Genomic DNA, 27888 nt, shown 5'->3' with positions numbered 1-27888 from the left:
TGCTTGTTTCATGTTCCTATATAATTTAATATCCCGCCTGCTTACATGTGGATGTGATGTGTATTGAACGCTTTCTGTCCTTTCAGCTTGTGCACTTGGAAGCCGCTATCACACAGCGCGATGATCTAATCGAAGAACTGACCGTCTCATTACAGCGTTCGGTCCGCGAACGAGACGACCTTAGGTATGAGAACGACCATCTAACGAACGAAGTGTGCAACCTCCAACATATTGTTGGAGAAAGGTCTCATTCAGACAACGATACTGTCAAAGGTCAGTTATCTGACTTCATGAAGTACCAGAGCATGATAAAAGATGATAGCACTAAGTTTTATTCAGCTATCATGAGCGGTGGATCGTCATTAAGAAGTTCGAATGGAGAAAAAGACATGGATAAAGAAGAAATTGTTGTTAACTACTCCAAATCGGATTTACGATCATCCGACATATCTGATGAGTTTCAAACTGGTTTCGAGAATAAACTGTCGACTATTATAAATAAGCTCGACAGTTATTTAGAAGAGAATTTACGTAATAAGCTCAGGGAAAGTTTGATACAAGTGTTGTGTGATGAAATAGGGAAGATGCGTATTGACAACGATACTGAGATAAAGGAGTTGGAATCTCAAATGCAGCAAGATAAACAGGCTTATTCTATTGAGACGAGGCGGTTGAGAGAGCTCTTAGAATCAGTGAAGGCGGGCAATGCGGATATAGACGCGTTGAGACAAGAGCTTGATATCAAACATGAGAAAGAGATGGAGAATTTAAGGACGTATTTTGAGAAAAAATGTTCCGATATGGAGAGGAGGTGAGTTGTTAAAGCTTTCTTTTTTTTTTTGTCTTTCTGTACGAAATTCTCTTCTTCTTAAATAGCTATCTATCGGAGGTTTAATTAAACGTGTCATTTGACTCAGACTTTAAGCTCACTCCAATATAATATCAATGTATCAGAAAGAAAATTGCACGCAAAGATATACGCAAGTGTACGAGCATTAAACAGTTTTGGCGCGCACTAGAATTTGTGCCAATTTTAAAACACAGTTCAGTATTCATTGAACATTACAATTTCAATTGCTTTTATCGTGTCTATAAAAACGTATGAATGAATTCAAAATTAATTCATTATTTAAGTATTTTATTAGTACCAATGAACAAGGTCGGCGTGATAATTACTAATAAATTGTTAATGTTTGCTTGCAATCAAGGCCGAAGCGAAGGTGAGTCTTGTGAATCCTTTGTTTTTATTGCACTATAAAGAATCAATGGTATTTAATTAAAAGTGAAATTTTCGCACTTGAGTTTGCTTATAAAGAGTGCACTTAGTTGCACCAAATTTAATTTTAGCAAATATGTTTTTTTAGATTTCTCCGACAAGCCATAATACAGCAAGTTTTTAAAAGTTTATTTCTTATTTAAAAAAATCTCGCTTTTTAATGTCCCAATGTCATAGATGAAGTCAAGCTCACGAAATTGTCTCTTTGATCCTTAGTGCGGTATTTTATCCTGTTGTATATGTTATTTTTATTATGTTTCTTTTTAAGTATAGATGGATGTAAACTAATATCTCTTTATATAACAGTTACTCAGAAGAAGTGTGGCGCGGTAAGTGCGCGTCTCCCTTGGGCTCGGCGTCGTCGCTGGACGCGGAGGCGGCGGGCGCGGGCGACTGCGCGCGGCGCCGCACGCGCAGCGCGGAGTTCCCTTCACTCTCGCTAGAGGTACGTAGTCTATATGATGTTCTGTTGTAGTACTCATGCTCATGGTCATTACTAACGCTTCATTTATGTTTATTAACAGGTGGGAAACTTAGGAGCTCGATGTTTGAAGAACAGTATTTTTGGGTTTTTCAGGTCTTTCTCGTGTATATTTCTGCATTTACTTCTGCTTTCTTTATTATGCTAAAGCTTGTCCAGGCATTTCTTTGTAACTCTATATTTTCGTTCTCCTTCTAAAAAGTTGTCAATATCACAAAATGCTACATTTTCTAGAATAATCTTACCTAAAGAACATCGTACCTTAGGTGAAATTTGAACAGCCTATCCAAGCTGGTCCAAATGAGTAGGTAACTACTGCTAAGCTAACACAACATGCCGGAAGACTCATACAGCTACACAAAAGCAATCATCAGATCATCGGTGGCGGGCCACATCCAACAGTTCCCAATAAATAATCCAATTAATGTATTACGCAGCAAACTTACGTGATCCACATCTTCCAGCCGACGCAGTTGGAGCACGCGCTCAAGCAGGCCGGCAAGAAGTATGAACAGCAGTTGGACGAGCTCAAGGCTGAACATGTGGCGTATGTTAATGAACTGCAGGCTACGCATCGAGAGGCTGTTGCTGCTTTGGATGAACAGGTGAGAAAAACATCAAGTAAAAGCTTAGACGGGAGGAGTATGATATCAGGTTTTGAGTACGATTTCCAGTCCCTACCTTCAGTGTCAGTGGCTTTTTGAGACTTGTAGACAATATTTAAGTGCGATAATACTTAAAACCCATTTCTTAACACCTGTATGTATGTACTGTTAAAGTTTATCTTGTTAAGGAAGATTAAAAAACAATGATTCACATAAAGTCATTTGTTTCTTTAGAATCTTGTCTGTTGCATAGTCTACGTTTTAGTTCAGCTTAGTTTTGAAAGTAGAATATCGAGCTACACTTCTTTGTAAAATATTCTAGGCTTGAACACAGACAAGGGCAAAGTTTTAATAAGTAGAAATGTAACCTTTGTAATATAAAAATAGGTAATGTCAGAGACTGATTTATTCGTCTGCTTCCACTGGTATACAGTCACGCGAACGTTAAATATGTAGTTTTCAGCAACAGTTTGTTACTATCACGATACCTTTGGTATTCTTAGATAACTGTATATAAGGTTTAATGGTAGGACGCGTAGCTTTCGTGCGGGACCTTGAAACTGTCTCGCATAATGGAATGGGTAATGAAAGTTCTTTATGTTTCTATTCAGGTATTAGAATTTTTTGGGCAGAAATATGATGTTAAACATGTACTTTACGCACGCACATGTAGTTTGAAGTTATCGATCTAAGGCGAAGTAATTCCAAATAAGGCCTAACCTTTGATAATCACAAAAGCTACGGGTTAAATTAGAGCAAGATTATCATTCACAAAATTTCATAACGAAAGTATCTAACAACTTTATATGTACCCTGAATTGATAAATTGGTATGACACTTAGTATACGCACGTTTTCCCTAAACTTTCGATTAAGTTGTATGAACGGATACGTATACGTATACGCCCTTTTGCACTTAAACTTACATGAAATAAACCTTCTTACACGACATAAGTCGAAATTCGCAACACAAAAGTAAAAGTTACTGTTGCTAACATACACTAAATGATACGAAAGTATCCATTATTAGTATATTGTCAACGTCTTTTCAGATAACTCAACTGAAGGCCCACATACAAACGACAGAGAACACAGAAACGAACGTTGTCTACCAACAGGATATTGATCTGGAGTTGGAAAAGGTTAGTAATAAAAAATTATATAAATATATGTATGCATGTCATGTCGTGTGTACATTGATGATCGTAACTCGATGTTGTGACCCCTTCTAACTTTGTGTTGCTTTTAATAACTGTACAATACACTGTATAAAATGTTCGCAGATGTTCTTTGTGATGTCCATACAATTTCAGTAAGATTAGTTTACTACACATTGGCAACAAACTAGCTCTATGTAAAGATTTTCATTAAGTTTTATTGTTCATTTTGAACTTGTGTTATTTTATTCATCAGTCACAGTAATTTGAAAAATACATGAAAACGAATTTCTACACTAATTTCACTCATTATATTTGTTATATACAAAAAGTTCCAATATTTTAAAGCGTATCTAACGCCATCTGTTGTTTAAACAAGTGCAACAACAACTTTTAAATTTAAGAATTTTCTTTAGGGTGTGTAAATAAAATCTATGTAAAATATCTACTAAATTACCTAGGCAACCTGCTTCAGGCCTCCTGAAGTCCTTACTAATGACTGTACATAATATATGTACATAACTGCATGCAGGGGAAAGACAAGCTTACGGTGGCTTGACATCTGTCCTATACAACTTCCTTCTTGACACACGAATATACACCTTAAAGGTCACGGTGTAAATGTAATAATGCCACCTTTGTATATAAAGCAATAAGGTCTAATTTTCAATAGCACTTTGTATATATTTTGAAGGAATTGTGGGGTGAATTTGAATTGATTTTGTAATGTTTTTGTGTAAACTAATTTGTTAAGAGTTATAGTATATTTTTGTTTACAATATTAACTTCGTATATGACTATTTGTAAACATACTTTAGCAATAGTTTCAAAGGTAAATTCTTTATTTTTTATTTACTATGAAATGTGAAGACAACTATTATTTTGGTCTATTTGTGTTTCTCATATCTTCCATTTCACTAACTAATTAAAATTCATAAAAAAGTCAAACAAGCCACAAAAATAAGGTACCGGTAACACCCGACCACAAATCTTAACTTTCACAAACACATGATATAATTCCACAAAACATTTTCAAATCAATTCAACCCACTCTATTCAATCACTTATTAAAACCTTCTGTCTCTCTCCTGCATGCTTGGAATGCCACTAACACGCTCGTGTGTGTATAATCCTGGCGCCGTGACGTCATCACGTCATCACGTCATCGCCCTGTAGAAGATGGAGGTGCAGCTCGAAGAACGACTCGATGAGGTCAGGGATCAGGTCAGGCAGGAGGTCGTGAACCATCTGCAGGAACAATTGCAGGTATGTGGGGGTTTTGAGGTTATATTCTGTATATTTTGACAATTGATATACAGAGTGAAGTTTTTTTTACTAAAGTGAATAATGTGAGATTTTGTAAATAATTGATATGCTACATTAAAAGCTAAAACGTGATTGATTAAAAACTTTAGAAAATATTTCTTTATATTCGAGAAAGTTTTGTATTTGGTATATCTCACAAATAAGTTGGCATGTGATTGTTTTTCAATATTGTTATCACCCTTTATCCAAATTTTTCTCTAAAGTTCGGATGTAACACTATCTACAGAATATAACCTTAAAACATTATTCTAATGTCATTCCATGCTATGTGTATATTTTTCTATCTTTCTGTATCATATAATTTTATACTACCTCTATTAACGATGCTTACAGGCTTGCCACTATTAACATAACGACTTACTAATAAAACGGTTGCACTACTTATCGACTGGTTAACGCAACTGGCTAAGAACGCATAGGGGTTTTTCACGAAAGATACGCGAAGAAATTCCACTGAATGCTTAAGGACAAAGTAACTTTTGGCACGGCTAAGCTTATTGGTGAAGTTTTTTTCAGTAATCTCGCACGTCTTTGATGGAAACGTAGTCTTAGTGAGGTTATAGAAACGGGTTCCTCAACACAAATCGTGTAACGATACTTTTACTCATAGCCTCAATGTCAGGTGACCTGATTATCAGCCCAAGTATCCCGCTTTTTGGGTATAGCGTGCTATATCTTTTACTTTAGACGAAGTGCCGTCTGACAAAATACCTTATGCCCTAAATTTCTTAAGGCATATTTGAGAGTATGCAAAATCAGTAAAAATGTGGACCTTTTCCTCAATTCGGGATGAGATCCTTCCCCAGCTTGTAGTTATAGGTAATGGGTTAAAAAAAATTCGGGATGAGATCTTTCCCCAGCAGTAAATAAATAAATAATAAATAAATATTAATAATAAATAATAAATTCTTATGACGAGGACCGCCGAAAGTATTATGAGTTTCGCAACTAAATACATACTTACCTTGATAATCTCCCATATTTCCATGTCCTATTTATCTTTATATACCATTAACTGTAACGTAAATTCTCAATAAACGGAACTACGTAAAGATGAGTAACTAAAACGTTAATAAAGTTTTATAGCACATAAACGAAATGTAATAAGTATGACGATATGATTCACTTAACCTATATCTTATATTTGGAGTGTATTTCCACGAAGTCATTTGGACCGATATTTTTGGTACAAACTTTGTTTTTTCTGTATATTATTTAAAAACAAAGTTCTCGATACAATTTGCACGATTAAGGAACTGATTGGCGACAGAGTAACTTTTTTTCGTTGATGCTGACTATGTCCCGCTGATATATGGTATTGTTTTGTGAAGGTGGATGTAAGTTCTTACTCGCAATATAGTCAAAAGATATTGAACGGATTCAAATTTGATGAAATATCGCAAGTTACACATTAACCCAACAAAATGAAAAAAGTGGATTGTTTGTTGAAACTATCTCTACAACTATGAACTAAGATCTCCTTAACCATACGACCTATTTCACAAAAATAAACACAAGACGACAAAATCCGTGTAGCGAAGCTAGTTAAAATAATAAAAGTTCGTTAACTAGAGAAATCAGTTAACTAGTACTTGGTTGAACTGTGGCCGTTGCTGGCCAGGTGCCACGGTACATTAATAAATACGACGACCGACTCACCCGCCTATATCCTACTCGTACTCCCAGTTCCCGCCAACACTTTACATTGAAAACTTCACTGTGGATAAACAGTGTGATAAAAAGTACAATTATATGTCAAAGTGCATAAAATCCGGTTGTTTCGTGAACTGTCTTTCGGTACCGGCTAGTTAAACCGCAAACCTTACGTGCTAAATAGTGCTTTAACTGGTTGTTTTGTGAAGTGACTAGAAACGAAAATGTGATTGTACTTATAAAACTCGTCTCAATGAATTTGAGAAGTGGCTTTCGTTATCGTGTAATAGTGAACTACAAGCAAATATGGTTGATTCGTAAATTACCCATATATTGTTAAACTCTACCCGGTTGTTTCGTGAAGTAGCAACAATGTGAACAATAGTCGTTTATTTATAATTTGTGGTGACTTATAGTTATATTTAAATTACTTGGACTATATTTAGTGGTTGAAATATAGACTCAGTGTGTGGTGATACAGGAGTAATGTGAAATGCCTGATCGTAATCATTTGCCATTCTATAAGAGACGTGTAAGTTTCATTTCATTTATAGAAATACTAGCTGACCCGCGCAACTTCGCTTGCGTCCAATAAAAGAGAATGGGTGAAATTTTTCCCCGTTTTTGTGACATTAATTACTGGTACTCTGCTCCTTTTGGTCGTAGCGTGATGATATATAGCCTATGTCCTTTCTCGGGTATCAAAACATCTCCGTACCAAATTTCATGCAAATTGGTTTAGTAGTTTAGGCGTCATTGAGTAGCAGACAGACAGACAGACAGACAGAGTTACTTTCGCATTTATAATATTAGTATGGATTCATTTTTGATCCTAATGTTAACCTCGTATGATAAAAACGTCCCTCTACATGCAATTTCTAGATAAGTAGAATAGTAGGTTTCTTCTTTGTAACGCGCCTGGTAAATAGCAATAGATCAGGTTAAAATTCAAAATATCCTTTATTCCGTAAACTTCGTACAAAGGATTTGTAATAGTTATAGAGATTTTGTCCTATAGGCTCGCCCTCTATTACAAAGGACTTTGTAAATAGCGAAAAGTGTATATATTGCATACACTTCTGGCTACACCTTCGAGAATAACAGCTGTGCTTTATGCATGTATTTATGTAAATATCTTTTTTGAAGGATAACAAAACATCAACCTATTTAATAATAGTTTTGTAATTAATATACACAAAAGGTGACTATAGTAACAAAAGGTGTTTTTTTACTACTTATTTACATTAACCTTTCTTAATTATTGTTCTTTGTAAATATAAATCCCTAATTACCTAGGCTTTAAGTGTAAACAGATGTTTACAATTGTTAGTAATCGTTAGTTAATTCATATCCTTAATGCTTAATAACAACTTCATCTCCCTTAGTTGCGTATTGTACCTGTAAATTTATACACTTTTGAGACGGTCTGATTGTGAGTGTTATAACTTTTAAACATTTGTGATGCATGTTTAATATATATATTACTAGCTTTTACCCGCGACTTCGTCCGCAACCTGAATTTTCCCATAGGAATGCGTCATTTTCCCGGGGTAAAAAGTAGCCTATGTCCTTTCTCGGGTATCAAAATATCTCCATACCAAATTTCATGCAAATTGGTTCGGAAGTTTAGGCGTGATTGAGTAACAGACAGACAGACAGACAAAGTTACTTTCGCATTTATAATATTAGTATGGATAGAATGTTAGTATTATAAGAGACACTAACAGCCAAATTACTCATTAAAGTAACAGCCAAAGTATATAGGGTAAAGTAAATACTGATAGTTACTGTTTTATGATAAAAAAGATTTGCCTTTACTACACAAATCTTAAATAAAAGCGAATTGCTTTTACGGTTCCTTTAGATATGTATGAAGAAACTCGCCGTAAGTAATGTCAAAGAACTACAAAGTATTTGAACAACTTTAATCTATACTAATATTATAAAGCTGAAGAGTTTGTTTGTTTGAACGCGCTAATCTCAGGAACTATTGGTCCGATTTGAAAAATTCTTTTAGTGCTAGATAGCCCATTTATCGAGGAAGGCTATAGGCTATATGTCATCACGCTACGACCAATAGGAGCAGAGTAGCAATAAAAAATGTTACAAAAACGGGGAAAATTTTTACCTATTCTGTCTTATTTGACGCAAGCGAAGTTGCGCGGGTCAGCTAGTTTACTGTAATTAAATTAATGGCCGTAGCGTGATGTTATATAGCCTATAGCCTTCCTCGATGAATGGACTATCTAACACTGAAAGAATTTTTCAAATCGGACCAGTAGTTCCTGAGATTAGCGCGTTCAAACAAACAAACAAACAAACTCTTTATCTTTATAATATTAGTATAGATTAGTATAGATACAACGTATTTGTTACCGAAGATATAAATGATGTAGCTTCTGGAAACTCAATACTTGGCAGTCATTGGCAAAAAATAATAATATTGCGGATGTTGAAATAGTTATTCAGAACGTAAATTATTTATATTGAACATTTTCTCGAAGGAACTTTTGGGAAAATTATATTTGTTACTTCTTTTCTAAGATGGGAATGCGAACTAGACTGCCTCCGTGGCGCAGTGGTTTAGGTCGCCACGCCGATACCATTGCCTCGGGGGGTCGTGGATTCGATTCCCACATGGAACAATTATTTGTGTGATCCACAATCATTGTTTCGGGGCTGGTTGTACTTTGTGTACGTTGTTTGTATGTTTGTTAAAATCCCCGCGACATAAGAGCAATTCTTTATGCAGGAGTTGTCTTTTTAAGAAGTAGAAGAATTCATGGCGAAATGATGATATACGGCGACGATTTTTTATTTTACTATGCTTACCTAGTTGGGAACTGGTTTTAATGCAATCACTCATAAACCTGTTTTGGTCAAAATGGCAACCCCAGTTATCATAATATATAACAAGATTGACCACCCCAACACAACATTATAATCACAACAAATTAAAGCAAAACAAAAATACGAGTAAAAAGCCCGCGTTGTCTAAATATATTAGTGCGTGGAGTCGCATCGCAGTTCATCGCCATTTACACGTATTGTCAGTCCCCTGGCTCATAGCCAGGGTATAGGCGACATACTTGGCGATACTGCCCTCATTTTTTAGCCCCACGCTGTCTCGGTTCTTCATTTTTTTGCTTATTTAGGTCAATGATCTGCGTTTTTTATGTTTTGAGTCAATGTTAATGTTATTATTAGTTTTTTTATCCCTCAGCAAATGGTGAAGATGGGACCCTATTATTGAGACTTCGCTGTCTGTCTGTTTTAAGAAATTAGTTCTCGCTTTTCTCGACCTGTGGGCTTATCACGTATCTCAGTTGACAGCTAGTGTACGTCAAATTGATGGTCATTATTCAGTACATTGCTGCTTTGACGTAACGTGCTAACCACAGTATTCTAAGAGAAAAAACAATGTACAGGGTAGTGAATTTCAAATATTTGACAACTGAGATACGTGATAGCCCCCCTGAGCATTGAATCCTAGAACTAGTGAAAAGTCGTACCATCTACCGCCCAGGCTGCAGACGCATGCATCTAGGCAAACTGTGAAAAAAATATATATTTAAGTAATCAAAATGTCCAATCAGACTTATTTCAGCCGCTTTGGAGACGAAATAGAATACAATAAGTATCATCACTGTAGCATCTACTATTCGATTACGGCGACAATCTCATTGAATAACAAATTTAATAGTAAAATGTTGTATTTTATATAATATACAAGATCGATTGAACTGAGAAATGAACAAAAGCTATAAAACAACTTTATACAGTTGAAATAATGTACATAAAATATCGTATTTCTACACTACTGAAAATTCAAATATACACATAGGACGTTTAAACGATTACATTACAATAATATTAACCAAAACAAATTGGGAATATTAGGTTAGTATCATTTGGACATGTTTCATTTCATAATATTACATACAACGCAAGGTTAGGATACCTTATTTGTTTACCCGACGTATCGTGGTGGTCGCTGGCTGACTGATGTGGCTGCCAAGAGTATCAAAACATCAAATAAGTAATCCTAACCTTTAATTTTCAATCACGTTTAAGACCCGTTGCATTATAATATTATGAGTAAAAGTCGCGATAGTTTAAAAATATTTCATTTCATTCGTCATTTGTAGTGATATTTATTATTTTGTATACAGTGCAAAATATCTGGTGAGAATAATGTACTGCACACGGGCACTACTCATAGTACTCTCACTGCTGACTGTGACCCGAGCACCTGCGTATACCCTCGACAAAGCACTGCGCGTCGTCAACGGTACCGACGTCTTACCCCCTAAGTATCCCTACATTGTAAGCATAAAAGCAGTACCAGGAGGCAACAGGAGATGTACCGGTACCCTCATCACAACGACGAGAGTACTCACAGCCTCCCATTGTATTGAACCAACAATACTATTCATACAGTGGGGAAACATGACTTTATCATTAAAAGAAACAAAGCTCAAGAGAAAAGTACTCAAGCAGATAAAACATCCGAACTACAGGATCGATAACGATATTGGAATTTTATGCGTTAAACCAGTAATTATGGACACTTATGGTAGGTTGTCGGCGCTAGATTACCGCACGCTATTGGGTTACGCGGTGCAGTTCGCCGGCTATGGATTGACTTTCCATCCTCTATCAAACGCATGGGATCAGCAACAATTACAGCTGGACTTGAGTAAGCGACCGTTACAGATAGGAGAAGGCATTGTAAACTCTTGTGACGATGAGAATTTGCAGTACATTTGCGTCTCAGCTAAGTGTTCATCAAGACAAATGGTTATGTACGGCGACTCCGGCGGTCCTCTGTTCCTTGACAATCAAATTGTAGGTGTAGCTAAGTCAATAACTCCAGGAATACGAACGGACACTCATTTTACAGCTGTGAGCACATATTTGACGTGGATTCAGGAAATGATAAGTTTGAATATTGACTGATTTTACCTTTCAATGTTACAATAAGATGCAAATACAAAAAATCTACTGACGCAAGCTAAACGACTAACGTGCAAAAAGGTTGAATTCAAAGGCAAAAAACATGAATTAACAGTTATGAGAAGATTTCACATCTTTTTACGCAATTAGTAACATATAATTATTGTCCTTATTATTATAAATAAATAAATTTTACTTATTGATGTCCCCACTGCTGGGCAAAGGCTTTCCTCCCGTAATGAGGAAAGGGTTCGGCCTCGAGTCCATCACGATGGCCAAGTGCAATTGCACTTTTATGCCAAGTGCAATTGCACTTGGCATATCTTTCAAGGCCTGTTCTAAAAAACTTTTAGGCATTAGGTTGCATCAAGAGGTTTTCCTGTAACCTTAGAGCAAGTGATGATAATTTCTAGTATACACATAATTTTTAAAAGTTATTGGTGTGTTGCCTCGAGTTCGAACCAGCTGCTTACGTGGGAGGTGCCAACTTTTACCACTCGGCTATCACTGTTCCTTACTATTATACAAATATACATGGTAAATAAAAGCGTGATATTTTTGCCACTTTTATAAATGCGAGTCCAACTCTCATTAGACCTGTTTTTTTTTTTAAATTATTGGTTTGCAAAATTTACGGTAATGGCAATGATTGTGTCTATATAGCTAGGTCCTAAGTATCAGGAATAAGCTTTACCGTATACTATTTTCCAAGCAGCTAGTCAATTCTTTCCATCTAAAGAAGAAAAGTAAAAAATCTGTATTTTTACTGTGGCGATGTTTTAGCATACTAGTGTTTAGGCCTAGGGTAGGTCTTGTTTTCACAACTCTTAAACTTTTGCGTTGTTTTGACGAGTTATTGTTTTGACAATTTGTTATATTAAAGTATAAATATGATAACGTGCCGTAGTATTTCAAAGTTGTTCTAAAAGTCCCTGTTAGTCAGATGTCAATAGTTCAGTCTCTTATCTGGCAATGAAGTCTACACTGACTTTAGAGGCCTTTGACCTTGCCTTTGCCTATTTCGACACTAAACAAAAAAACGTGTCTATTTCATAATCCTGGAAGTCTTTGACTGAAAGTTACATCTATGTTTCTAGTGACTGGTAAAACCAAATAGCTTTGACAACATACATGCACACACAAAATAATGCCTTCATGTGAATGGTGCAATGGTGCAATGGTGTGGTGGTGATGGGATAGTGACTTTATGAAAGAATAAATAAGTTATTAGTTAGAATAGTTAGTATAAATAAATGTATTAAACTTTGACAATCTTAATAATAATTATTAAGATTTTGATTTCACTAAAGCTTTCTCTGATGAAAAGGTTATTTTTATTTACAAAAAGGTAATAAAACGTAGACACACAAAAATATTTTATTTAGTATAACTTATCCTTTCTTAATCCAAAATTCTATTGAAAACCAAGCTAGCTATGCATGAGTACTATAAATATCAAAGACGAAAGTAATAAAAACGCTTAATTAATTTGTTGACCAACAAAAAGGAAGCGATATCTTAACCCCATTATATAATGAAGTGGTGAGTAGTAAACATCATTACCGTCCTTTGTTAGACGGTATCAATCTGAGTGATAAGGGGTCAAATGTGCCACTAGTATACCAGTCTGTCATAGTACTTATATAAGTGCACTTGTGTAAACAATATTTATTACGGGAATACAGTGATTTTTGGATATTTTTCGACCGTGATAGTGAATATGGGTGATTTATTTGTAAGTTTGTTTTTATATCATTTTGATCTTCACGGTGTGTTGTGTAAAAGGAATAGAGGCAGTGGTGTAAACATTCCTCTCAGGCCCATATTTGTTTTAAAAATGTATGTATGTCAGGACCCTGGCGTCTCTCTGCTGGGCCGGTAGTATTTGTCTGATAGGTTGTGCTTAAGATACGCCGTTGTGTAGATGAAGATTGGCTACTTTTCTTATTCTACACAGTTACAATGTTGTGAATATGTATAATGCATATCATTATATATCATTTTGTTACACAAACTTTTTCGCGTGGCATGATTGTCTTATGTTAAACTGGGATTAACGTTTACGTCTGACTCTATACTGATTAAAAGTCTTCGGTTATTGGATTTAAAGTTAACAGGCCACATCTACCAGTACATCAAAGTAGTTCTCTAAGAAAGTTGCATGAAGTAATAATAAAATGGAATAACCTTGTCGAAAACTCGCCGAGGGGTTTTCCCATTAGGTCATATGACTCGTTTAGGTGAAATGTGTAATGTTAACCATCATTTTTTAAAACAAATATGGGCCCGAGAGTAATTACAACACTGCCTCTTTTGCTTTTATTTTACACTAGCTTTTACCCGCGACTTCGTCCGCCACCTGAATTTTCCCATGGGAATGCGTCATTTTCCCGGGGTAGAAGTAATCTATGCCTTTTCTCAGGTATCAAAATACCTCCATACCAAATTTCATGCAAATTGGTTCAGTAGTTTAGGCGTGATTGAGTAGCAGACAGACAGAGTTACTTTCGCATTTATAATATTAGTATGGATATGACAGAATACAAAATTTACTCTACATACACATGTATTATATACACTTACATTTCATGCTTTAAGAATACTGACGTAGGTATACGGGTTAAGGTGCAAGTAATCTCTGACCATTGAATACTAATCGAAAACGTGCTAACAATAGTTAAGCCATAACATTGAGCCACGTGAACACGTTATCAGTAGAAGAAATAAATCTATTTATATTATGTTATTGCTCGTGATTTACGCGTTCAATGCTTTTCATCAATAATGTGAACTCATATCGTAAGTTGTTCACTCGATCGTTAAGTTATTGGTTATGCAGTTGAATCATATCGTATTTCTTTATAATAGGTATAAGTAAACAAATTGAGTAAATTTTTACAGTATTATTTTTCTAAAATTATCCGAAATGTAGTGTAAATTGCAAGAAACACTGGTTTTGATAAAATAGATTCTAAGCGTTATTGTACTTCAGATAAGATATTTTTTTTGTAAATCTCGAATGTACATAGTTGTTTAACTCTTTGCTTCAAAAAAGTTGTGCATGCGAAACTCATTTTTACAAGAAACTGTTACTGTTTCGGATAAGTTATCATTATTCATTCATCTCAACATTAATCATCTCAGTATCCAATCAGACCATTATAGCGCAAAATTCTTTCATAGCAACAGAACCCAATAGAACCTCAAGGAAGGTTGATATAGAGTACCACAATGCAATGTAATGTAATGGTACAGTATTCTGGCAATGACAAAATTACGTCATAATTCTAAATCCATACATAATATTTGAACATTGTATTTGTAACTGATGTGTGATATATCAACAGGTGCTTCTATCGGACCCCGACGCGGAGGTGTCGAGCTGGCCGCTGGAGCTCGTCGCCCTGAGAGACAAGATACACGGAGACGCCGTCAAAGCGCAGCAGGAGAAAGAGGTCAGTCCAATCATATCATGTTTCAAAGGACATTTGAGGCGCCCGTAACCAGTTGCGCTCACCGGTCGGGAAACGATCTGTGGGTTAAGCAAACCTTGGCGCGGTCATTCCATAGATGGGTGACCGCATAGTGGTATTTGAACTGGGCGTCTCCGTGCTTCGGAGGGGACGTTAAAAGTCGGTCCCGGTTGTTGTCTACTAAGATAACAGTCGTTAAGCCACGTCAAAGGCCTTCGGGCGGCCTGAACAACTTGGCACTAGGTTGACCACTAACCATACGACAAGAACAAGAAGAAGGACACTAAGCTCAGTCGATGCCGGCTTATTTTATTTGGCCTATGTCAGTGTACTATTGTCTCTAAAGGCCTCTTCTATAGATTACCAGAAACTCCGGTTCCTGGATGTCAAGACCATCATTTTTGAAACGTGACTAGATCGTTCTGTCGTCTTCGTTGTCACTTTCGTATTTAAGCTCCCATTTGTGACAATGTTACTTCAGCTTTCAGAGTGGATTCGGATATTTTTGCGTTACATATTTTTTCTAGGTTACTATAATGTTTTGTCCGGCATGCTAGGGCGAAAGATCCGCTCTTAGCTATTGTTTTACATCAAAAGTGTAGGAAAATACCGTGTTAATAATATTGTACTTATATATTTTCCTCTCCCGTTTCACTACACAACCTAATGAAATGATAAGCTAGTTGACTTTTTATAAAACTACAAGTTCGTAAGTTACAGTGTTGCACGATTGCAATAAAACTTGATTGAACTTTTGTTAGCTCGCTTTGAAACAGATAAAAACAATATGTAGTTTTAACATGATTTATACATCAATTGATTGAAATATATTAAATTATTCTTCCTTCGTTCTAAAGTGAACATTTAACAAATCATATTAATAGTTCAACAATTTACTTATCAATACTATTAACCATCTATAAATAAGTACCACTAAAATCATTGAACTTCAAATGCTCAATATTAGTAGTGAATACAAAGCTCGGCCACTCGGATCCTTTCCCCTATGTTTATGAACAGATGGTAGACTAGTGACTCCTGTGACCTATTTAAACCCCTCTTTACGATGACCGATAAGGACTGTTATGAAACTAATATTCATTTATTTATTGTATGTTACTATAATGTGGGTTGTTTTAATTATGATTATTACTGATTGGACTTTTATTGTATTGTTCTGTATGACAAGATGTGTGGATGTGAATGAAGCAAAGAAAATTCGTTAGGATCGTATCAAGTCGCGTTGTCTGGTCTCTGCTTACCCCAATGGGAAGAACGTGTGATTTTATGTTTATAGATATATCTTTACGTAGTAGAGTTACTTTACGCGATTAATTTAACGTCAATAGGTTTTGGGCTAGTTTAAAAATGGACCAACGATAGTTTGAGTAGTAACATTACTATTACTTATCTACAAAACGAATCTAATCGTAAGCCTGAATGTAAGTACTATTTATACTTCAACAACATTTATTTATTTTTCGCAGCTTACAACTACCATTACAGGTGTACCACCCAATGCGGTAGTTATGCCACACATACACATACACACATACACACACACACATATTCATAATAGTACTTAGTCTCTGTATTAATTGACAATAATATTATGAATGATAAAACTGACCTAAACAGTAAACGTTATAGCATACCTATTATAAACATGTGTACATATTACACCACTATTTTCCTGTACTATAAAGTGTCACGAAACTAAAACTTGATCCATGATATACACACTCATTTATATTGTTTACATTTTCTTTTACAACAAATCTCTTTGAACACACATATAAGCTTACTTTGTAGCGATGAGCCAGCGAAATAATCGTATTAACCATCTCTTTAGTCATCAAACACCCTTGCACTCGTTCTATAAATTCCCATGCACTTAGAAAACATCGTCTATAAATACACTCCCACCCTCGGATTCTCCTCCCATGACTGTGACTGCTATCGTAAATATAACAAACTAAAACTCCACGTTTTGTTCCATAGATATGTTTTTTGGACGTATTTCCACGAATACTAACTAAAGATTTAACGTATACCTACGTATACGTGCACGTTCTAAAGGGAACGTTTGTGGTAAATTCTTGGAAGGCAATTAATGTTGAATCTGACAGTTAATGGCGCCAAGTGCGATTTTAGGTATTCAAATGAGGAGCAAGTATTCTATTGTGGCGATAAATTGTGAAAGTTTTGAGTGTGGACAAGAAACTCTTGCAAAAGAACTTACTGCATTTGTAGAACAAGAAGACAATACAAAGAAACGCAATGTTTTGTTGCTGTGTTAGATTAGTTTAACTGACGATATTATGGTGTTGTAGGTAGTGTAAATGATGCAGGATAATATTCGATCATATTACTAGTGCAATGATGTGACCGTAGTCTGTTCTTGCGTCTTATTGTTATTTGATATCTTTCTCTACGTCACTGCTATATGGTGCATAGAGAATCTAGTACCTATCCAGTCTATTTTATAAGATTAGCTGTATGTAATTTTCTTTATTTTCTCGCGAATGGTCACAATTTCATAACCATTCGAGATGTTATATTATTAAATCGAAATCTATACTAATATTATAAAGCTAAAGAGTTTGTTTGTTTGTTTGTTTGAACGCGCTAATCTCAGGAACTACTGGTCCGATTTGAAAAATTCTTTTAGTGTTAGATAGTCCATTTATCGAGGAAAGCTATAGGCTATATATCATTACGCTACGACTAATAGGAGCAGAATAGCAATAAAAATGTTACATAAACGGGGAAAATTTTGATTCATTCTCTCTTATGTGACGCAAGCGAAGTTGCGCGGGTCAGCTAGTCGATTATATTAGAGTTGAAAACTCGTATTGTATTTTCGGTCTGAAAAGAACAAAAAACCTACACTTTTATTGTATCATGTGTATAGTACGGCTATACACAATAAAAAAGTAAAGACAATTTGCACAATACGTATCGCTCCGGGAGTCCTTTCACTTACAAACATCAACAACATCTGGAATCAACAAACATGTCACAAATAAATAAATTGCTTACGATAGTGTAGAGAAATATGCAGGAAAGCATAAAATTCCATTCGTCTCCGGATTGCGGCAGTAAATAGTGACAGATGCATAGTTGTGAATGGTTTACTAACCCATTTAGCGATATAGATAGGGTGCGTAGCGTTATGCAATATGTTTGAACTAATTTGCTATTATTTTGTATTGTGGGGTAAGTAACAGTTGCACTAAGAGATATTCAATCTTAGAGCTTCGGAGGGCACAGTAAAATCCAACAGTCGTGTTATTAAGCTTACCGTGGTTAAGCCATATCAGAAACTTTCAGGTGACTTAAAACTAGGTCTGCCACTAGCCATATTACAGAAAAAAAATAAGTCTAAAGAAAAAATATTGTTCGACCGAGGGGACTAGAAACTCAGGGGAGAGGCCTTTGCTCACCAGTGGGACATAGAAAAAAAAATGTGTGTTAAATGGATCCAAAGATATCTATAAGTAAGTGTATTAGATAAGTCCCCTATTCTCCCTTTTACACAAACTATTCTTACTATTTGCAACAGGTGTAAACCCTTCGTATAATTGCTGTGAATGAAGTACACTTCGTTATTTGGGCAAAGTTCCAATGTCAATCTATACTAATTGATAATGAAAATATGTCAAGAGCACAGGTGTCACTAAAATAACATCACAAAGGTTTTAAAAAATAATTCTGTGATTTCTTTGTAAAAACCGTGATGTTGTTTATGTTCTGAGTTTAAGGTATTGTTTAAAATACAGTACATTCATATTGAGGGTAATCAATGACTTTAAATTATATTATAGTAACTCAAGGTTAAAACTAACGCATTTGCAAAATCCTACGATGGAACCTGGTGGCCCATAGTAATTGATCAATCTGGCTGCTGCAATAAATATTTTATGAGAGCGTTCGCGTTCCCACTGAACGATTCTTGTTTTTCCTCCTATGATTTTGTGACTCTGCGACTTTCTCATCCCTAATACTTTTAGTTTGTTGAAATCACATAGTTTTTCTTGTGACTGTTTCTTGTATTCCATTCACTACAAAATACGTGCTACAATACACCCTAAAGACCTGGGTCAACACATCATATTTCACTAGTCAACTGATCAATTGAACGCGATGCGCCGAGTTGACTGAACCGCCATTCTAATTTTACCGTTTAACATTTATTTACTATGCGCACGCGCCGGCAGCCCGCCCAATTAAATGTCACGTGACTAGATTATACCCAACACTGTGATGATTAGCTTTTATCATAGATGAATTTAATTTTGAAGCTGTATTTGTTCATTAGCCGGTGAAACATCAAGATACTGATGACTTTGTGCAGCTACTTTATACACAGGTTGACATCTCGGTTAAAGCTAGTTATAAACGCTTTCAGTACGTGGATAGGTCCAAAACACGAAAACTGGGTAAAGTAAATGAGAAAGTGTAGGTTTTAGCGTTACTGCTTTGTTTGCCTGGTAGAACTTTAAACTTTTATGCCAGCCGAGCCCAATATTGGGTAAAGAATGTGCAATGCAGCGTATGGCAAATATCTATAGCTTTATCAATGTTAAAATTAACTTTTCTAATAGTTAAATTATGTTAGGACTAGACAGTTCAGTTTAGATGTTCGAGCTTCTCATCGGCCCCTAGAAATACTTAAAAGTCCGGTTCGAAGCACAAAGAACGTCTTAATCTCACAAGTGTTTGAATTCCTAACTATTTTAGAAGAACAGAATAGTAGAGAATGCGGCACATTACACTCTTGAAAACCATAAACACTGCACTGAACACGCGTCATAACCATTTTACAACCCGTTAGTAGTGCATCTAGGATACACCTTTATACAACAACCTATTATGAACCTTATCCCCGTGGCACAAAGCTTATTTTACCATATAAAAAAAGTAACGTTCGATATCAGGGAACGAATTTCAACTTTTCTTTGACTGAATATGGTTGATTTTTGCTTGCAGTATATTGAACTTTCGTAGAGAGTACCAGGTGCATCTACGATTATACATGTCAATTGATTTTAGGTCTTATTGTTATAGAGATAAATAGTAGTTTAGTGTGTGATGATCTTGTTTGTAGCAGTTACGTTTTATGTTACATAGGATTGTTTCCTTTTGGCGCCTAGTTTTTAAAACAAGGTTTGCTCATAAAAGCTTCCGGAAAAATGTGTTGTAACCTATGCTCATTAAAACGTATGTTTGGTATAGTTTTGGTATTAAAAGAAACATGTTTGATGTTTTACTTTTTTGAAGTAAAACTGCAAATACGCGGTAAAGACGGAAGCTTAGGCTTGCTACACATAATCGGTTCGGCATGAATCGGTCTAGCCGGGCGGCAAAACCGAATGTGTAGATGAACCAAGCCGAACAAGTGAGTCGAGTCGGTTTTGTTGTTGGCTAAATATTGCCGAACCGAATATGTGTAGCAAGCCTTATAGACTACAATAGCTAAAAGTTTGGCGCTAAGGAACTTCTAACAGTTGAACGCAACCATACGCCAATAAAGGATATGATTAACCAACAAGTTACAGCAACCATTCAAAAATAAAGATACCAATAAAATATATTACAACTTTCCACAAGTCCAAACATTTGGTCGCTGAACAAGCAAGTGGTACAGGAAAACGGATGGGTGTGCGTTTACACTGACCACGGCTTCCGATATTATACAAATATAATTAACTATGCGAGATATATGGGTCGACGAACGATTTGCGATCAACCGCAGCGTTGTGGGCAATGTGCTTCTGGAATACGATTTTGGTTTATATTAATTGCGTTTTAGTGAAAGTTCTGAATATAAATTCTGAGTGGAATGCGAGGATATTTTGTCTTTGGCAACTGTAGACGCTGTAGAAGTCAAGTGTAATTACAAACTTTGCACTTTTTCAATAAATTGTAGAAAAGATGTTTGAAGGAAATGATTGTCAAGTTTGAAACTTGACCATCTCTACTCACTTCCAAGATAGGTTAAACATAATAATATACTTTACTACAAAATTAAATGTTAGTTACCAAAATTTATATTTGGATACTGTTGCCGTTTGATAAAGAAAAATAAATATTTAGCCACAACTTTTAAATTCGTCTTCTTTTATGACACACCAAAATCAATTTACTGGGAACTGTCCTACATAATTCTCTTTGGGCTTATGCTTAGCATTAGCATTGAAAAAGACTAAGACAAATAATCGTCATCAAAAATCTGTCATGTACACAATGTTCAGATGAAATTGTTTCAAGAAGCACTAGGCAACTATCAAGCCATTAATACGTAACGTCATAGTTGATACCAACACGATTTCAATTACCAATTTTCGGACATAACACGCGCCTAGAATGTACAATGGACAATACGGGTTTTCCTCAAACTCATCATGAATATTAATACTGAATGACATAGTTTTATCGCTTTAAATAGCTATACTGTATACTCAATTGATACTCTTATAACTGTATATAGATTTTTGTGGTTTACGGCTATACTGTTTGTAATATCAAGTATTACTTTTAAAGTTAGCTATTAATATGTTTCACATTAAGGTTTAAGCCTTTTTAAGAGTCTTGCGCAGTTACCCTTAGTCATGTAATGGATTCATATGTATTCATTGTTTATTTGCTTATAATTTTATTAAAACAACTTTTGCGAAAAGCGTTTATATTGTGAGTATGTAATATCTTTGATGTCAAGACGTTAAGTTCGAGACCCACGACACCCAATATAAAGGGAGCCATTTGAGACTGCGATCTCTGTGTAAATGGGTATCCGAACGGATTATAATCATAGGCACTACATAATGTGTATAACATATAGTACCTGTAACTGAAAAAGTTAAGTAACACCATAACAAACTACAGCTTTTTTATACCTACTTGAGTGGTTCTAAGTTGTACCAAGCTGTAAACCGGCCAAAATACTCTTTAACAATATAAAAAGACTCACATAACTTATCTCAAGTCCATGCCAGTACGACGTCGCGACGTTTTAGCCGCTTTAGTGCGATCAAAGGGAATACGGTTCACCGAACACAGGATACCTTTTGTGTCTGCTCGCTTGTATGGCGCCATAGGATTATACGGTGATTGTTTTAGTCGCGAATTTGCTGCGTGACTGCAACGAATGGGGAATGTAGACCTCCCTGTGACAATGTTGTGTAGGTTTTTAATGGTTTTGTGTAAATAGCGACTGCTGAATCCTTTAAAAAAAGCTTCTTATCAATGAAAATAGAATCCATTTTCGATGATGACGTAGATTTGCTGACTTGATCGCGTTTGTCCGTCCACAGTTTGTTACCCCATCATGATTTTTGCCTAGATTACTTTTCATTAATTTATTAATGTTACAGCCGTTTTTATATTTCCGCGCAATAAAAAATCCTCTAGATTTTTCAATGTTCGTGTCTGTCTCAATGTCGTCACTTAAGATTTAAATCATTATAAATCTCATCTTGCAAATGTAGAGCCAGCTAAAAGCTTTGAAAATAGCCGCACCCTACTTGAACCGAAGAAGGGACCATTGAAGGCAGTGAACTATGACACACTGTTAATGTAACCACAGATGTAGGTCAGCGGAGATGAGCGAATGTTGCGAAAGCATACATTTCGCGGCTTATCTCTTCACGTGAAACATTAGCGGTGCATTAGACTGAAGGGCTCGCACTTTCGCTTTTAGACGTATCATTTGCATCATCTCACCCTACATACCAGGTTGATAGGGAACACGTGGAACTTAGATATAATGTACTAGTATCTTACTACATACCTTCAGCAATTACAGCAACTACTTGAATGCTTCTGAAACAATTTTGCTGCGTTTTATAATGTGACTAGCTTTCCTTCTGGTCGTGACTACGCTCACGTCTTCTTTGTTAAACACGTTAACATAATAATACATATGTCCTTAGTCGAATTAAATCCATATAGTTTTACATGCAAAAGTGTCAATCAGTGTCACTTTCACTTCGTTGGATTTCTTTCACTCTATCTTTGCTCCAATTTCCCTGGTACACATTGCACTTGATACTTTTTGTGTTCTTTTGTCATCTTAGCTTAGATATTTATTGTTTGTTCCAACTTTTTAGGTGCATCTTTATCAACCAATCATTTCGCAATTAAATTGTTAACAAATTAATTGACTATTTCCCATAGTTACTTTTACTCGCGTGGGAAGTAGCAGTAAAAGTTAAACCAATTTACTAGCAATTATCCATTTGAAAAATCGTCCCCTTCATTATGATCTAATGTAATGAATGACGTTAATAGAAGTACTATGTTTAGAATATATGGAGAATTGTGGTTTGTGTGGTCAACTAGTGTCTGTTTCCGTGTTATGTAATTTTCTTGTTGTATATACTGCGAAACTTGTTTATATGTTTTGTATTTAAATATATAAAATTGACCGTCAAGATGGTACTAAAAATTATTTTACTAGAATTCCTGTTATATTTTAAGCCAAACATGAGAAACTTTTATTAGGACGTAGCGCAGCTCCTTGCCTTTAGTCCGTTCTGGCCTGTGCCTCTGTATATTTGGTTGTAACCATTTCTCTTTTACTTAGCTACCCAAGCAATATTATTACTTTTTTCTTTATCGTAACACAGTACGCCCTGCATTCAGTCAATTCAGTTTAAAATTGCTGCATAGTTGACTGCAGGTAGCAGCTTGCACAGAATTTTCTCAAAATTTACGTATAAAAGACATCATTGATAAAACAACGATAACTTTACTATAAACAGCTTATAATCCGAACAAGGAAATTACAGCGACGCTCCATAAGCATAGGATATGAGGCAATGAAACATCACAGGCCACCGTCGCAGGCGCATCGACATACGTCCGCGTTACACAATATAAACATAACGTTATAGCTTGCTGTACGCGTGCCCGCTTCCTATTAGACGTGCTAATCACTTGTTAATTAACAGGGAAATGTACTGCGAAGTATCCTACTTGTATTCCAATAGTAGACTTTGTTATAATAATATGTTTTGTAAAAGCAATAAGCTCGGTTTCATGATTTTAATAACATGTGCTCTTGGTCAGTCTTTTTTCGGGAATACTAGTTTGATAAGTTTTCCTGTTTAAAGCTTTTACCTGACCTGATTGTACTGCATGAAATTACTTCAAACAATATAGGTTATAATAATGATGATGATGTCCTCCTTAAGGTATCCGTCAAAGGCGACACCATGGTTTATTTTCTGGCGTGTGCCCATGCTAAGCAAACTCAAATTGTCTCCTATGAGGTAGTAATAATAATATGATGTATGCGACAACGAACGGCCAAATTTTTGTAGTATACAGTCAATGAGTAGTTTGCCAGAATAATGTAGGGCAATGGGAAGTTCAACGAAAAAACTCACGTCACTCTATCTACTTTCGAATCTTTAACGTAAAACTTAACTTTCTGTACAAACCGCTTATAACCCAAACAATCGCAAAAAACGAAAGTTCCAAGTTGCAATCTAAGTCTGTACTTCCATCCCTTCGTTATCCTGCCGCCATCAACGACTGCGTTCTATTTATAAATTGGTGACATCCTGCCTTGTAGAGTTTTTTCTTAATTTTAAATGTAATTGCCTTTATTGAGAGAAGGTGGCCAGTTACAACGGAGTGACCGTTGTACATTTGAAATTTTGAATATATATTATGACTGTTGAGATTCGAAACGTGAAAGGTTAGACCGTTGGATTAAATTAGTTTGAATTGAGATTATGAGGTCTGGTAATTGCATTATGGACATGGTTTAGGGCGTTAAAATGTTAATTAGTTACTTATGTTCATGAAAGTAATAGATAAGAGAGAAGTCTCACTGGTTCTCTTTTGTACATTTATGTCTTAACTTACGTTACGAACGAATATTGCCTTATTTCTTGAATTACAGTTTTTTTCTTATGTCTATGCTAAGTAATGTTTGTTCTATAAGCAATATGTTTTGCATGTAATCGTGAGTATTCCGAAACAAATCCTTCTAAAAGTGCTTTTCGAAAGGATTATGTACGTCATTTGTAAAGACCCTGAAAACAACTAATGGGACCCATGCGGTCACAGTATGTTGTAAGAATACTATTATTATTCTTCCTCTAATCTAAAGAAGCTCCTAACATAGAAGGCCTTGTCCTATTTATTCGTGTTGAACGACTGACAACGATCCATACATTAGATTATATTTTGTTCGCCTCTTGAATTCATCTTGATTGACAGCTGCAGTCGTATTTGAGCTGCATATAATCTGACGGCTGATATAAATCGATCCCGCGGGTATCGAGTTGGTTAATCGATGTTTTAGTTTAAAGACGTCTGTGTATCGGTTTTGAAAGGCACTATTATGATTATGAGTATTAAGTTCTAATAAAGTGATGAGAATGTTTGGCTATTTTGCTTAATTTAGTACCCGCTCAGCAATCTCATTTTGACTACAGATTGTTTCCTGATTATGATTAAAAAAACTGTTTTATGGTATTTTAGTCATCAAAAATAAGTAATATTGTGTAAACAAAGGAATACTCACAAATTGTTAGAAGTCGACATTTGTCACAGGTTTTTCCGATATATTTTTTTATTATCCTTAAGTTACAATCGTTATGGTCAGTAAAGGTGTCGTAATAATACACAAAAGAAACCATTATTGTACACAGAATATATGAAAATTTGTTCACCAGACATACAAGGCAGCTTCTATACAGTCAAATAAATTTAAACAGTTAACTTGACTTTACCCTATAAAACATTACTAAGAACCATAGAATTAACTTTTACAACCCCACACATCGTTTTAATCGATAAACATTGACAGTTTTACAGCTCAATCAGCCGCGAATTAAATCTCGTAGCCGGCAAACAAACAGACGGCATAAACAAACAAGTGCTTTCAGTACAGCGCCCGACGCTGAAGGGTGCGGACGTGTTCGTGCGTACGCGCCGCTGTGACATCACAATACGCGGGCGAATCACGCGCGAATAAAATTGATCCTTAATACTACAACTTAAGGTTCATATTGGATGAAAGTGTGTATTATACATGTGAGATGTAATTGACCGTTAGACTGTGACCGTTTTTAATTTGTGCATCGTTTGATTAGAATATGTGATTTAGTTCGGATGTAGTCATTGTTCTAAGAATGTGTTGAAGGAAATATTGGATGCGTTTGTTCGGAATTAACGCTCGTCCGGTGGTTTTGTGTATGGAATTGTTGTGGAAAAATACTTATTGTATAATATGGATGGGTTTTCACAGTGCAGAATTATAATGTAAAAAGTGAATTTAAAAATTACTAGAGCAATTACTAGAGAAAATATTTACAACACATAATTTTATACAATCCTGCTTGTATATGATAGAAATGAAGTTAAACTTATCTGTTATATCGCCCCTGAAATACAGCATGAGCAAATGTTTGTTCCGCCGTAAGACAGACAGTTTGTTTCATGTTCCTATCAATCAGATCTGTAAACGATGAGCTCTGATCAACAATCTTTGACGCATTTGTCTGTAATTTTATTGTTCACTGGTATAAAAAGAACAAAAGAAAATCATTCATAGCAACTCAACAGCACTGCTCATATATTATTAAAACTGGTGTTAAAAGAAATCATGAATCTACATCCCACTCAAAGCCAAAGAACGGCATATTTATACAGCATGCTAAAAATTCACTTATCCTAGAATCCGCGTCCTATTTCGAGCTGAACAACATGTGCATTCAAAAATAAATATTGTACCGTTTCGTCCTATTTACGTGTTCACAATTCGTACCATATGAACAAAGCACCTGTAGTGTATTATTGTTTCAAACAGCTGAAATTATGTTTAGTTTTACGAGGCCGTTTACCTTAGGGATGCTTAGAAATAAGTACTTGTCCAGTCATAGTCACACCAGTCATATCAGCGCTCTATAAAATGTCAAAAAGATATTTTTGTATCTATAGAAGTACGGTGTAGTGACGTCACAGTTTACGTTGTACCAAATGAGTGTCTAATAAAATGTTTCAGCCTGTCATAATTACAATTTCAACATTATTTACGAAAGAAATTAGATAACCTGAGCATCTTAGGTGAAATTTTTACAAGTACAAGTTTAATAATTTTTCGTTAACCTAGTCAACTACCCAATTGCTCCATGTTTCAAAACGCTCCCCTACTTATAAGAGATGAAGGGTCCATGAATGTTTGGGGGTCGCGTGACGTATTTGGTGTGACGAAATTAATGACGTCATTTTTGCGCTCAGAGGGCTTGCGAGTAGTAACTCGTGTGTGAATTTATATGCTTGTCGAATTCGTATAGGTTGAGCTTTTAGCTCCATTGTTACTGTCAATATATTTGCTGCATGGATGTCGTGTCGATTTTTCGCGCTTTTAACTATTCTCCAGAGTACGATTATTATGCATATAACGGCAATATTTACTATTTGCCATTAAATATAAATGTTCCTGTCATCTAAAATCGACCCATGATCACATAAACTACCCAAATAGCAGCATTACAATGCAAATCTTTCAACATTTATTTTAATATTGACTTGTTTTCTTTCTAAAATTGGAAAACACAAACAAATAAACCTCAAGTGCAAGCACAGCGATAGTCACGCTTATATTTACGTTCGTAATGAAACATTTCCAACCGTCACTTGTTTTCAGTTGACATTTATGAGTTGTGAGATGACAGGCTGACGTACGAGCTGTCTGGTTAGAAACCACTGCGGCTGCTAGTGGAAAGAACGTCTGTAGTGTATCGACTTTGATGTGTGATGAGTCTGCAAGTGAATGGAATAGGGAGACTCTTTGTCGGGAATTATATAGGGGTTTTATGTATGAGTCAGTTTGGTTTTTTAGAGCGTTTGAAAGGGAAAAACCTTATGGTTTTTTTAAGTCTCTATATATTACTCTCGATAACTAATCAAACGATTTTTAATACACGAAATATGGTTTCTGG

At 35.5% G+C, this 27888-nt stretch overlaps 1 protein-coding gene across 2 annotated transcripts in view; it reads left to right on the top strand.

Annotated features, from left to right (window-relative positions):
• Positions 1-27888, top strand: part of LOC142979119 (uncharacterized) — an 80631-nt gene that overhangs the window by 2197 nt on the left and 50546 nt on the right. Inside the window, exons 3-8 of one of the 2 annotated variants that reach the window (XM_076123875.1) lie at positions 87-811; positions 1583-1721; positions 2222-2362; positions 3414-3503; positions 4695-4784; positions 14801-14908. In XM_076123875.1, coding sequence (XP_075979990.1) covers positions 87-811; positions 1583-1721; positions 2222-2362; positions 3414-3503; positions 4695-4784; positions 14801-14908 — 1293 coding nt within the window. Of the gene's footprint in view, positions 1-86; positions 812-1582; positions 1722-2194; positions 2363-3413; positions 3504-4694; positions 4785-14800; positions 14909-27888 lie in introns of both variants that reach the window. The other variant, XM_076123876.1, reaches the window with a different exon arrangement.

Source organism: Anticarsia gemmatalis, chromosome 16 (genome assembly GCF_050436995.1).
Source record: "Anticarsia gemmatalis isolate Benzon Research Colony breed Stoneville strain chromosome 16, ilAntGemm2 primary, whole genome shotgun sequence".
Classification (NCBI taxonomy): domain Eukaryota; kingdom Metazoa; phylum Arthropoda; class Insecta; order Lepidoptera; family Erebidae; genus Anticarsia; species Anticarsia gemmatalis.
Note: the sequence above shows the minus strand (reverse complement) of the source record. Positions and strands in the feature narration are given on the sequence as shown.